This window comes from Delphinapterus leucas, chromosome 16, assembly GCF_059928025.1.
Source record: "Delphinapterus leucas isolate spDelLeu-1000000601 "Yukka" chromosome 16, BTC_Dleu_Yukka2, whole genome shotgun sequence".
NCBI classification, from domain to species: domain Eukaryota; kingdom Metazoa; phylum Chordata; class Mammalia; order Artiodactyla; family Monodontidae; genus Delphinapterus; species Delphinapterus leucas.
This window is the reverse complement of record NC_143144.1, coordinates 43,137,380-43,152,315: the sequence shown is the minus strand read 5'-3', so window position 1 is coordinate 43,152,315 and position 14,936 is coordinate 43,137,380. Positions and strand designations below refer to the sequence as shown.

Sequence of the window (14,936 nt, the reverse complement as noted above, 5' to 3'; positions counted from 1 at the left end):
CCTATTGAAAAAATTTTTCCTTTTCCCTCCACTAGAATGTCACTGTGTTCACTTTTAATTTTTGAATTCCAAGTTTGCCATTTTCTTTCCATTTTCAGCACATTGATGAAGTTAAAATAAGTGCTCATGGTACCACTCAGATGTCAAACACCATCACTTTTGCTTCTACATCAGAAGTGCTATTTGTTTATTCAAAACAGTGATAATATCCTAAATTGGGTTTAAAGGATATGCTGTCCATTTTTAAAATGTGCAGCTTTCTGTAATGGAGCTTTGTAGAGCCCCAGGGAGCACCACTCACATTGAAATCTATGTGAATGGCGCCCCTTGGAGTTGGCACACATGGCCTGTGGGGCAAATGCAGCAGCCCTGAGTGCTGCTTGTAATAACTGGCAAATTATAACAAAAACAAAAACATGATCTTGGGACTTCCCTGGTAGCACAGTGGTTAAGAATCAGCCTGCCAATGCAGGGGACACGGGTTCGAGCCCTGGTCCGGGAAGATCCCACATGCCGTGGAGCAGCTAAGCCCGTGCGCCACAACTACTGAGCGTGCGCTCTAGAGCCTGCAAGCCACAACTAATGAGCCCGTGTGCCACAACTACTGAAGCCCGCGTGCCTAGAGCTCGTGCTCCACAACAAGAGAAGCCACTGCAATGAGAAGCCCGCGCACCCCAATGAAGAGTAGCCCCCACTCTCCGCACCTAGAGAAAGCCCACATGCGCCCAGCAATGAAGACCTGATGCAGCTAAAAATAAATGAATAAATTCATTAATTAAAATAAGTAAATAAAACATGATCTTTTACTATGCTCCAGCAATCCTCGTTTGTAAAATGAGGGTTATTTGTGTTCGATTACTGTGGTGCGCCACAAGTTTAAAGGGGTGGAGTAAGAAAGAAACTCTGAGGCAATCCATGCGGCTTTTCAGAATTTCCCAGCTCTTACAACCTTTTAATGTTTCATATTTGAGTTTATTTTTTATTTAGAAAGTAGTTTATTAATTTAACAAAAAAGAAAGAAAGTAGTTTGTGTCAGTCAAGATATTTTATACCAGTTCCTTCCTAGATCATACTTCTGTCCTAGGAGAAACTTTCTTTCTAGGGCTCCCTTGAGTGATCTAAACTTTAATGAACACATTCAGAAGGTGACCCTTGAGGCTCGTAGCTACTCTTATATGTATTTTCTTGGAGGCACAACTACTTGTAACCTATATCTTCTAAACTGTTGGGTTGGCCAAAAAGTCCATTCAGTTTTAAGTAAAAATAAAAGGCACGTTTTTCATTTTCATGAAGAACTTCATTGAACAATGTATTCACTAACCGAACGAACTTTTTGGCCAACCCAATATATCTTATAAAGTTACTTTTTTCCACAAATGAGTTCTCCTTGAATTTCATGCCCCAGTTCAATCATCAACAAATGTGCCTGACTAGTGACTTGTGAGGATTTTTATTACTATCATAATCTTATACCATTAAAAATAAATGTTTAAAACATTGGAGTTGGGACGAGAGTATAAAATCAGAGTCATGATCCCTATTAGAAAGGATGTGGAAGTGCTTAATAAACAAACTCCTGCTATAATTAGTTCAGCTGGTTAAATTGAGCTTGGAACAAGTAAGAAAAAAAAACTCAGTCCATGCCACAGAGTGCAGCTCTGAGTATGCGTAGCTCTGTCACCAAGGATTGCCAGTGTTTGGAAGACAGCTTAACTTTGAGACTAGGTCAGCTCAGCACAAACCCCTAACTCCTCTTGGAAAAGCAGCCCAAAGCTACGTTCTGAAAGTAGGTCAGCAGCATCTTAAATAAACAATAAGGATGGCATATTTAGAGTTTTGCGGTCTTCTAAATCAGAAGAACCAAAACAAAAAAGACTCACAAGAATTTTGTGTGGCTTTGGACACTTTGCTAGAATATCATACATTCTGTAAATTGAAAATAGTTGTGGCAGTGGCATGCGTTTTTGATACCTTAATGATTAATATTCTTTTGAGGTTCATTTCTAGATGTTATTATATGTTATTTAAAAGGCCACCCCAGTCTTTTTTAAGTGACCTGCACTATTCTCTCAACACTTGTTATTAAGATTTTTTTTATTATATGCAGTCCGCATATCTACATAGGGGAGTGATTAATTCTGATTCTATTGCCAAATCTAATCATTTACATTTTTAAAAATAAATTTATTTTATTTATTTATTTTTGGCTGCACTGGTCTTCATTGCTGCGCGTGGGCTTTCTCTAGTTGCGGCGAGCCAGAGCTACTGTTCGTTGTGGTGTATGGGCTTCATTAGTTATGGTGCACAGGCTCAGTAGTTGTGGCTCGCAAGCTCTAGAGCGCAGACTCAGTAGTTGTGGCGCACGGGCTTAGTTGCTCCGCGGCATGTGGGATCTTCCCAGACCAGAGCTCGAACCCGTGTCCCCCGCATGGGCAGGCGGATTCTCAACCACTGTGCCACCAGGGAAGCCCCTGCATTTCTAAAAAATAGAAATTTGAGGTATCTATGCTCTGCTGATCACGCTCTTCCTTTTTTTTTTTTTAATTGGAATACAGTTGCTTTACAATGTTGTGTTAGTTTCTGCTGTACAGCAAAGTGAATCAGCTATACGTATACATATATCCCCTCTTTGTTGGATTTCCTTCCCATTTAGGTCACCATAGAGCACTGAGTAGAGTTCCCTGTGCTGTATAGTTGGTTCTTATTAGTTATCTATTTCATACATAGTAGTGTATATATGTCAATCCCAATCTCCCAATCCATCCCACCCTGCCTTCTCCCCTTGGTATTCATATGTTTGTTCTCTACACCTTTGTCTCTGTTTTGCAAGTAAGTTCATCTGTACCATTTTTCTAGATTCCACATATGTGCATTAATATAGGATATTTGTTTTTCTCTTTCTGACTTACTTCACTCTGTATGACAGTCTCTAGGTCCATCCACATCTCTGCAAATGGCACAATTTCATCCCTTCTTATGGCCGAGTAATATTCCATTGTATATATATACCACATCTTTATCCATTTGTCTGTTCATGGACATTTAGGTTGCTTCCATGTCCTGGCTATTGTAAATAGAGCTGCAATGAACATTGTGGTACATGACTCTTTTTGAATTATGGTTTTCTGTGGATGTATGCCCAGGAATGGGATTGCTGGATCATATGGTAGTTCTATTTTTAGTTTTTTAAGGAACCTCCGTACTCTTCTCCATAGGGGTTGTATCAAGCGATTCCTTAAATTATATTGTTTAACTCAAACAATATCAAGCACCTTATATGAAAGGCATTGTTCTAAGTATTGTGGAGGAATTCATGAATAAAATGCAAAAAAGTCTTAGTTTTAAAATAATATTCTGGGAGAAGAGGAAAGGGAAGGAGGAAATTAGAATTTCTTGAGCATCTATTTTATAGGCCAGGTATTAAGCTAGTTACTTCACTTATGTGTTTTCATTTAATTCTCAGTATAGCTCTTCCAGTGATGTCCCCATATGAGGCATTTGAGCAAGAGGTTAAGTGAGTTGCCCAAGGTCACATAGCTAGTAAGGGTCAGTAGCAAGGCCAGGTCTGACTCCAAAACTCATATTTTTAAAGTGGTCATTGAGAAGACAGCCACTGTTAAGGAGAATGGATAAAATTTGGGCACAGGGAGTTAGAAGGAAGGTTGTTTTTAGAGAAGGAAAATTATGAAGGTCAGAAAACTTTAGTCATATACAGGGAACAAGTATGCAGGCTAGACCTGACTAAGTGGTTCTCAAACTTTTTGGTCTCGGGACCCCCTTATATTAAAAGTATTGAGTGCCTCAAAGAGCTTTTGTTTGTATAGGCTATATGTATTAATATTTACCATATGAGAACTTAAAACAGAAATTTAAAATTATTTAGTAATTTAAAAATAACAATAAACCCATTGCATATTAAAATAATAAAATTTTTATTAAAGATAACTGTATATTCCAAAACAAAAGTAGAGTGTCATTGCTTTATACGTGTTCAGATCTCATTATAGTCAGGCTTATAAATGACAGTTGAATTCTCACATCTGCTCATGCATTCAATCTGTTACAGTATCAAATATTCTTAAACTGGAAAACACTGTATACCCATGAGATAATTGAGAGTGAAAAAGGCAAATATCTTAGTTTTATTACGAAATTAATTTTGACCTCACAGACCTCCTGAAAGTGTTTTAGAAAACCCAAGGGCATTCTTTGGAGAATTACTGGGGATGTTTGTGAAGGGGAACCCAATTGAAAGTGTAGGGTTAGGACTAGATAATGAAAAGAGTTGGTTGAGTTTGGTCTTTAATAAGCAATGGGGAGTCACTGACATCTTCTAAGCAGAAAAATGAAATAAACCGAGCTGTGCTTTTAGAAGATTGTTATGCAAGTAATTCATAGAGTATTGGGAAGCAATTATAGTTGAACTGTAATAGATTTTTGAGGTAATGTAATAGGTATTAAGGTAGAATATATTATACTCTTCCTCTGACAAGATGAACTAGAGAAACGGGAGTCAAAATGAGCGTGGTGACTAGGAGACTAATAATCCCATTAATAAATATAGGGAACACAGAAAAAGAAGCAAGCTTGGGAAGGAAAATAGTGAATTAAGTTTTGGAATATGTAAAAAAAAGTTCTACATTATTTTTTATTCTGAAATAATTTTAGTCTTACAGAAAATTTGCAAAAAATAGTACAGAAAGGTCTCATATATCCTTCACCTAATTTCCCCTAATTTTTACAATATATATAACCATTGTACAGTTATCAAAATGAGGAAAGTAACAGTGATACAGTACTGTAAGCTAAACTACAGACCTAATTCAGATTTTACCAGTTTTTCCACTGTTCTTTTGCTGTCCAGGGATCCAATCTGGGATCCCACATTGGATTTAGTTGTTGTGTCTCCTTAGTGTATATATGTATATATATATCCTCTAATCTGTGACAGTTTCTCAGTCTTTCCTTGTCTTGCAAAAATTTTTAATAAAAAAGAGAGAAGATGCTTATAATATATGTAGTGGGGAAAAAACAGTGTCATTTCATCTCTCTTAAAATGCATAAGAACCTGAGTAAAACCATTATTTTTTCTTTAAAAAGTTGAAAAAATTATTGTAAAAAATTGAAACAGGGCTTCCCTGGTGGCGCAGTGGTTGAGAGTCCGCCTGCCGATGCAGGGGACATGGGTTCGTGCCCCGGTCCGGGAAGATCCCACATGCCGCGGAGCAGCTGGGCCCGTGAGCCATGGCCGGTGAGCCTGCGCGTCCGGAGCCTGTGCTCCGCAACTGGAGAGGCCACAACAGTGAGAGGCCCGCGTACCGCAAAAAAAAAAACAAAAAAATTGAAACAATGTAAAAGACATAAATAAAAAGTGACGGCCCACTGCCAGATATAACTACTGTTAATAGTTTGGTGTGTATTCTTTTTATTTTCTATGCATGTATAGTATTATGGGATCTCTTGAGCATACTTTTGCCACATATATTTTTCACTCAAAAACTATATATATATATATATATATATATATTATTTTTTTTTTTTTTTGCGGTACGTGGGCCTCTCACTGCTGTGGCCTCTCCCATCGCGGAGCACAGGCTCCGGACGCGCAGGCCCAGCGGCCATGGCCCACGGGCCCAGCCGCTCCGCGGCACATGGGATCCCCCCAGACCGGGGCACGAACCTGTGTCCCCTGCATCGGCAGGCAGACCCTCAACCACTGCGCCACCAGGGAAGCCCAAAAACTATATTATTTTTATACAACGTTCTTTGATGTCAACATATACATATCTCATTCTTTTTAGTGGCTGTAGTATCATAGTATGGTTATGTCATAGAACCATTCCCTTATTGATGGGCCTTTAGGTTATCCTCAGTCTTTCATAATTACACAGAATGCCTCACTAAACATCCTTATATATATATATATATATATATATATATATATCTTTGTCTGTTTGGATGATTATTACTAGGAGGTGAAATTCCTGCATCAGAGATCATATGCATTTTCCACTTTCACAATTATTGCCAAATTTCCCTCCAAAAGGTTCTGTCTCAACTAACACTCCCTCCAACAGCAAGTGACATGCTTATTTCCCGCCAAAGCCATGGATGGAGGTATTCTAATACGGTGACAGTGGTTTGGTTTGGGTAATCGCCTTATGGATGTTTGACTATTTATTCATTGCTCTCTCTTGTTTTTCCCTACAAAGCACTGTTTTGCTTTGTTTTGCTTTTGTAACACACACACACACAATAATTAAAAATGAATGGTTTTAGAAAGAGAAAAACAAATACCATATGCTAACGCATATATATGGAATCTAAAAAAACGGTACTGATGAACCTAGTGGCAGCGCAGGAATAAAGACGCAGACAAAGAGAATGGACTTGAGGACACACAGGGGGAAGGGGAAGCCTGGGACGAAGAGAGAGAGTAGCATTGACATACATACACTACCAAATGTAAAATGGAATGCTAGCGGGAAGCTGCTGCAGAGCACAGGGAGATCAATTTGATGCCTTGTGATAACCTAGAGGGGTGGGATAGGGAGGGTGGGAGGGAGGCTCAAGAGGGAGGGGATATGGGGATATATGTATCCATATAGCTGATTCACTTTTTTGTACAACAGAAACTAACACAACATTGTGAAGCAATTATACTCCAATAAAGATGTGGAAAAAAATGAATGGTTTTAAATGCTTTGTCTTTGAGACCTTTAACTGTTAATCAGCATGGGATAAATTGGATCTTATGAGGATCCTATGGACTTGAGCAACTTGTATAATTCAGTGTTAATTCTTAAAGAGTGGAGAGAAGAGCAAAGGAAGAGATTACTGATCCTAGCATTTCCTTTTGAAATAACATAAGAATCATTAAATTATTTTTAGTACTCCATATGTGGCTGTGATGCTAGAAGTAGATAAATAAGAATGCCAGTTATGGTAGAGAAAGCATAAATCAGGTAATTGGGTGATTTCTGAAAAACTTTGTGTAAATTAAATCAAAAGGGAAAAGTATAAGTGGTCTTTGATTTCTTGTGTTTGTCTAAAAGCATATTGGCTTCTGAATAGACTAAGAGCAAAAAGGTGGGGTTTTGATTTGTTTGGTTATAGTTTTTGTTTGTTTTATATTTTCACCTCCTTAGCACAACTCAGAATTTTTCATTTTTCAAATTTAAAGTCTCTATTTTTGTAGGCAGGGGAGGGTGTGTATTGTGCCTTTTGTTTTCTGTTGGTCATTCTGTCTGTGCATATGCACCATAGTTTCAGTTGCGTATTTCCAAACAGTGTAATAGGGCATATTTCCAGACATATTTTTTTTTACTTTTTATTTTATATTGGGGTTTGGCGATTATCAATGTTGTGATAGTTTCAGGTACACAGCAAAGCGACTCAGCCATACATATACATGTATACATTTCTCCACCAAACTGCCATGCAGGCTGCCACATAACATTGAGCAGAGTTCCCTGTGCTATACAGTAGGTCCTTGTTGGTTATCCATCTTAAATATAGCAGCAGACACATATTTTGATAAAAATAACATTAGAAATTTAGACCCTCCTAAAAAAGTCTAGGAGGCGTAAGTTTCCTCACCAAAGCACCTGTGTCAGTATTAGTAGTAATTTAATGATTGATGTGACTATTAAGAATGTTTGATGTACCATCAGCTGCCTCTTTCCTATAAGTGAGCTTTAAATAGACAAGAACGTGGCCTTGGCTTCACAGAGAACATGGTCCTGAGAAAAGGAGAAAGGCTGCGTGAGTTCACTGCCCAGGACCCAGGCACGGAGCCTAGCACGTCCAGCTCTGTGCTCCCAGCTCTTCACTTTTTCTACCCACCTGCCTTCCTTTTAAAAATTAAAGCTTTTGAATTCTGATTATGATGTATATGTATAATGTATAATATATAATGTATGTTCACTCTAAAACAAGTAATAAAGTATTGAAAGTGATAAATGGCAAAGTAAAGGCAACTGTAATCCTCAGAAAAAAAAAAAAAAGAACCTGGCCTTGGGACTTCCCTGGTGGTCCAGTGGTAAAGAATCCACCTTCCGGGCTTCCTTGGTGGCACTGTGGTTAAGAATCCACCTGCCAATACAGGGGACATGGGTTCGAGCCCTGGTCCAGGAAGATCCCGCATGCCGCGGAGCAACTAAGCCTGTGCGCCACAACTACTGAGCCTGCGCTCTAGAGCCCGCGAGCCACAACTGCTGAGCCCGCGTGCCACAACTACTGAAGCCCCCGCTCCTAGAGCCTGTGCTCTGCAACCAGAGAAGCCACGCCAATGAGAAGCCTGTGCACTGCAACAAAGAGTAGCCCCCGCTTGCTGCAACTAGAGAAAGCCCTTGAGCAGCAACGAAGACCCAGTGCAGCAAAAAATTAAAAAATAATTAATTAAAAAAAAAAAAAAAAAAGGAATCTCCCTTCCAATGTAGGGAACATGAGTTCGATCCCTGGTGGGGGAACTAAGATCCCACATGCCGCGGGGCAACTAAGCCCATGCGCCACAACTACTGAGCCCGTGTGCTTCAACTTGAGAGCCTGTGTGCCACAAAACTACAGAGCCCACATGATCTGGAGCCCACGCACCACAACTAGAGAGAGAAAACCCACACGTGAAAACTAGAGAGAAGCCCCGCGTGCCACAACGAAAGATCTCGCATACTGCAACAAAGATCCTGCATACCACAGCTAAGACCCACGCAGCCAAAAAAATAATAATAATAAAATTAATTAATTAATTTTTAAAAAAGAACCTGGCCTTTGCAGTTCAGTTGTTAGATTTTATCTTTCTCATCCTTAGGTCTAACTTCTATCAAGAGGTAAAATCAGGGCGCAGAAATATAAGAACATGATAGTGAATATTTTTCTATACTATTTTGAAGGGATTTGAAAGAACAGTCTGACATTTGAAATTTGAACACAATTCAGGGCTATTCCATGTAAAACATGGTTTGGGTTTTTTTTATTAGTAAACAAAATACATTTGTATGTATTTATGTATGATTTACTCGCATATACATTACTCCGTAAAATATATACATGCAAATCATTACAGTTTTTTAACCACAATTAGAGATTATTTTCTTTTTCTTAAATTATATTTAATTGAAGTGTAGTTGATTTACAATGTTGTGTTAATTACTGCTATACAACAAAGTGATTCAGTTATACATATATATATGTATATATAGATATATATACACACATTTTTAAAAATTTATTTATTTATGGCTGTGTTGGGTCTTCATTGCTGCGCACGGGCTTTCTCTAGTTGTGGTGAGTGGGGGCTACTCTTCGTTGCTATGCGTGGGCTTCTCACTGCGGTGGCCTCTCCTGTTGTGGAGCACAGGCTCTAGGCGGGTGGGCTTCAGTAGCTGCAGCACGTGGGCTCAGTAGTTGGAGCTCATGGGCTCAAGAGCGCAGGCTCAGTAGTTGTGGTGCACGGGCTTAGTTGCTCCGTGGCATGTGGGATCCTCCCGACAAGGGATCGAACCCATGTCCCCTGCACTGGCAGGTGGATTCCCAACCACTGTGCCACCAGGGAAGTCCCTACACACACATTCTTATATATTCTTTTCCATTATGGTTTATCATAGGATCCTGAATATAGTTCTCAGTGCTATACAGTAGGACCTTGTTGTTTATCCATTCTATATATAAAAGCTTACACCTGGGGCTTCCCTGGTGGTGCAGTGGTTAAGAATCCACCTGCCAATGCAGGGGACATGGGTTTGAGCCCTGGTCCGGGAAGATCCCATGTGCCGTGGAGCAACTAAGCCCGTGCGCCACAACTACGGAGCCTGCGCTCTAGAGCCCACGAACCACAGCTACTGAGCCTGCACGCTACAACTACTGAAGCCTGCGTGCCTAGAGCCCATGCTGCACAACAAGAGAAGCCACTGCAATGAGAAGCCCGTGCACTGCAATGAAGAGTAGCCCCCGCTCTCTGCAACTAAAGAAAGCCTGCGCACAGCAACGAAGACCCAATGCAGCCAAAAATAAATAAATTAATTAAATAAATTTTTTTTAAAAATGCTTGCATCTGCTAACCCCAACCTCTCACTCCACCCCTCCCCCAACTCCCTCCCCCTTGGCAACCACCAATCTGTTCTCTATGTCCGTGATTCTGTTTCTGTTTCATAGGAGACTATCATTTTCTTATTAACTAGTTCTCTAGTTAAAGTAAGGGCCAAGAGGGACTTCCCTGGTAGTCCAGTGGTTAAGACTCCGTGCTCCCAATGCAGGGGACCCGGGTTCGATTCCTGGTCGGGGAACTAAGATCCCACATACCACGACTAAGCCTGCATGCTGCAACTAGAGAGGTCCACACGCCACAACTAGAAAAGCCCATATGCCACAACGAAGACCCAGCACAGCCAAAATAAATAAATAAAAATTTTTAAAAATTATCTCTTAAAAAAATAAAAATAAAATAAAATAAGGGCCAAGAAGTTCAATTTACCCATTTACACTAATCTTTGGAAAACTCAACATGATGAATCTTTTCAAAAGCAATCTCCTAAAAGACCGAATTAGAAAACAGTTAAGTAAAGCACAGTTATTCTAAAATGGGGCTATGGGGAATTCCCTGGTGGTCCAGTGGTTAGGACTCTGTGCTTCCACTGCAGGGGACCCAGGTTCGATCCTTGGTGGGGGAACTAAGACCCCACAAGCCACCTGGTGAGGAAATAAATAAACAAACAAACAAATAAATAAATAAATAAAAATGGGGCTATGACTTGGGAACTGCTCTTCCCCCAGTCATTTAAACTGGTTCAGTAATTGTATTCAGCTACTAGAGAATTGGATAGTTGTTATGAATCCTGTATTAACTTTACATTTATTTGAATGCCTACTATGTGCCAGAGACTGCTGTATGCTTCATATGTATCATTTTACTTGTTTGTCATAGAAACTGTGGATGCAAGTCATAATATCACTTTGCATTAAAGAAAACTAAGGCTTATAGAGGAAGAAAAAAAGAGTTTTGCCCAAGATCATCAGGCAGATGAGTGATGGCACCTGGACTTGAGCTTCAAAGCCTTGCTTTTTTTGTTTGTTTGTTTGTTTTTTGTGGTACGCGGGCCTCTCACTGTTGTGGCGTCTCCCGTTGCGGAGCACAGGCTCCAGATGCGCAGGCTCAGCGGCCATGGCTCACGGGCCCAGCCGCTCCGCGGCATGTGGGATCTTCCCGGACCGGGGCACGAACCCATGTCCCCTGCATCGGCAGGCGGACTCTCAACCACTGTGCCACCAGGGAAGCCCCAAAGCCCTGCTTTTTAACCACTGTCACTGAAATCTTCCTCTTTATTGTTTAACTATACCAGGACCAAAGAAGCTGCTAACTGTTTAGTTAATTCTTGTCAGGAAGAGAAGGACAGCAAGAACTGTGGGGAAAAATCAACAAAAACAAAAATGAAAGTACTGAGGTATACTGGAAAAGGCCAGAAGACTTGGAAGGAGACTTGAGTTTGCACTTGGCTTGGTTACTTAGCTCATATATCACTTTCTTAGGAAAGCCTTTCCCTACTCCTTGTTTGTCTCTATTAGGACACTGAACTGATTGCAATGATTTTAAGGTGTACATCTTTTTCATTTTAACATTTCTAAAATCTGGACGCGTCTTATAATTGTTGGTGTCTTAAAATTAATTGACAGTGTTTCTCCTTAATTATTGGTACATAAAATAAGGATGTGATTTACCATTGATGGCATCTTAGATTTGATGAGTGCAATATTTGTTTACATGTGTTCCCATGAAAATGTTTACATCAGTCCCACAGTTTTTAAATAACAGGTATATACAGTGATTTTTCTGATTTCTGTTCTAATCCTCTTTTAAGCTCTAGCCCTGTATGTTGAATAAATTTTCCTTTGATTTCACAAGGATCACAGATTCAGTGTATCTACTTTCCAAATCAACATGTCTTCTAGTATATTCCCACATCTCAGTAAATGGTATCTACACCTGTAGAAGCTAAAAAGCTAGAAGTTCCACTGCCAGGGTTTGAATACCAGTTCCACCCTATACTAGTTCCGTGAGTACACAGTGAAGCGTGTCACCTTTATTCTTCATTTGTAAAATGGGAAGCATAATAACACCTACCTCTCAGGATTATTAAGATGGTAAAACATCGAGTAAATATTAGCTGCTGCTAGTCTTCAACATATATATTCGTGACCTTTCTCCTTCCTCTGTACATGTAATTCATCGTCAATCCTGTGATAAGTAGGCCTTTCACAATATCCCAGATCCATCCTCTTTTATCTGCTGCTTCTCCAGTCCAAGCGCCTGTTATAGCCTGTAATAACTAATCTGGTAGCTTCTCCTCTTTCCCATCTTTGATCCATTCAATACATAGACCAGTCAGAGCCATCTTTTAAATCAGATTATGCTACGTCTTAAAACCCCTCCCAATGCACTTGGTATAAAACCCCCGATCCTTAATATGGTGTGTATTGTTCTCACTTTTCTGCCTGGCCTCTGCCTACTCTTTCATCCTCATCTTATGCCACTCTGCCTCACGTTACTCATTTTTCCCAAAACTGACTCCCACTCATCCTTTTGATTTCAGCTGAAATGTCACTTTCTCAAAGACATTCCCTTATCTTCATAACTAAATTAGGTTCTTCAGTTCTAATATATAGTCTTTTATATTGAATTTACACCTTTCATAGTTGGTGGTGATCATTTCCTTCCCAACTGAAGGTAAATTATTTCCCCAAAGTCATAGAGCTAGTTATGGTAGGATTGGAATGCCAGCCTAGGACTGGCCAACTAAAGCTGTGCCATTTCCATGATCCTTCCTTTGCTTCCTTGAGAGCAGAAAAGAGCATATGAATCAATGTGCTAGCCTTTAAAAATATGGCCCAACTGCTCTCCTTTCTTTCCATTTAACCTTCATGTTGTTCCTTAAATATCCATCTCTCTGTGAGCCTTCACTCTCCCAAATTAGATTATAAACTGGTTGAAGTAGGATCTGTTTTTTATATATTATACACCTAGCATTTACATAAGTTACCCTGCATATAATAGATACTCAAAAATAGTTTGTCTTAGAGATGCTAAAGAAAAACAATTTTTTAATCCATTTAATTTTTTCAGGGTTTGGAGCTATCTCATGAAGGAATTTACTGCCTCATTCCATATTCTTCTACCCATCAGTGACAATATATTTTACGTGTCCATATTGTGAATAGAACTGCCTAAAATGATTTTTAAATGAGTAGTTTGTGTCTTCATGGATTATTATGCTTGTTTCACTGGAAAAGAATTAACCTTAAGTATTTTTGCTTTGTTTCAGGAATTGAGTGATCTACAGCGCGACCCACCTGCTCACTGTTCCGCTGGACCTGTGGGAGATGACTGTAAGCTTTGCTCTCTTGCTAGGATTTTGCTACCATTAATAATACAGGTTTGAACACTTGTTAATGACTCCAAAACTCCTTTGTTTGTTTCAGTGTTCCACTGGCAAGCAACTATTATGGGGCCTGTAAGTATGATTCATTTGTGTGAAATTAATCCCCTCAGCCATCCTTCATTCTTGGCATTTCACCTTTTATCAGATGTTTTTGGCTAGGGTTGAACTTTCTTGTACTCTGAATCTCTCAGAAAGCAAAATATGAGTAAAGGATTTATGATGATTTTCTAGAGCCCTGGTGGCAAATACTTGCTAGGAACACATTTACAACACTTTGCCAAATCCTTGATCATTATGCATAATAATGAATCACCCACAATTTGCAACCAGGCTGCGTGTTTATCTTTTTTTAAACACAGAAAGTCAGTTGTTCAGAACTAAGTGTAATTACTCTCACATCAACATTTTAGTAGGTTAGAAATAAGTCTAATTAACCCAATAATGGAATTCCTACAAGTAACAAGTATCAATTTGCAATAAGTTTCATCACTGTTCCTGTGTGTGAGAGGAACAGATAAAATATTGCAATGGCTCTATTGTTGCCACATCATGAATTTGCCTCTTTTGTTGCATTGTCCTGAACTCAGAATTACCTGCTATTCTATGACTGGCTTCTCTTCATACTTATTACCTTTGTTAAGATTATTTCTTTCTACACCTGAGAAGCAGTTATGACTTTTCTTTCTGTGGGCAAAAATCTGATTGCATAAGAATGGGCACTGATAGCTCAAATCTACTTTCTGAGTAAAGACTGCATTAGTAACATGTTTCCGTTGACATCATTCTCTCCTCCCTCCCTTGAAAGATCTTTATCTAGTAAGCCATAGTGTTGTTTTTTGTTTTGTTTTGTTTTTTGCGGTACGCGGGCCTCTCACTGTTGTGGCCTCTCCCATTGCGGAGCACAGGCTCCAGACGCGCAGGCTCAGCAGCCATGGCTCACGGGCCCAGCCGCTCCGCGGCATGTGGGATCTTCCCGGACCAGGGCACGAACCCGTGTCCCCTGCATCAGCAGGTGGACTCTCAACCACTGTACCACCAGGGAAGCCCAGCCATAGTGTTTTTAATCATATGGCCTCATGCTTAGCTTTTAAAAAATAAAACAGTTATTGAATTTTCAGAGCAGGAGTCCTGAGTAAGTGTCTTAAATTACTAAATTGTTTTATTAAGTTAGTTTTTTAAAGGGTGAAGTGCAACATATTTATTTAACAACTTTTAATAAGAATCTAGTTATTTGATTTTCATTGCTTACCAAGAACCTTCAAAATAATATCGAGTCTTACCCTTACCATTTGAATTATAGCCCATCACAAATATTTCTCAGGTGAATCACATGTAGCAAATGGTTACAATTATGTTATTCATACCCTCTTTATTGTAGTAATGTAAATATGCCACTCAATAATATAATTTGAACATCTAAGAAGACCATATCTGTTGATTGTAATTAACTTACATTTTCTACATTCCTTATAATTTTTGATGAACTGGAATTAAACTATGTGTATA

The 14,936-nt window shown here is 39.4% G+C and overlaps 1 protein-coding gene across 8 annotated transcripts in view; it reads left to right on the top strand.

Moving 5' to 3' along the window:
- UBE2D1 (ubiquitin conjugating enzyme E2 D1) overlaps nt 1-14,936 on the top strand; it is a 39,842-nt gene that overhangs the window by 13,065 nt on the left and 11,841 nt on the right. For 4 of the 8 annotated variants that reach the window (XM_089897856.1, XM_089897851.1, XM_089897849.1 and 1 more), the window contains 2 exons: nt 13,314-13,377; nt 13,471-13,502. In XM_089897856.1, the coding sequence (XP_089753982.1) occupies nt 13,314-13,377; nt 13,471-13,502 (96 nt within the window). Of the gene's footprint in view, nt 1-6,588; nt 13,378-13,470; nt 13,503-14,936 lie in introns of those variants that run through there. The other 4 variants (XM_089897853.1, XM_089897855.1, XM_089897850.1 and 1 more) reach the window with 3 other exon arrangements.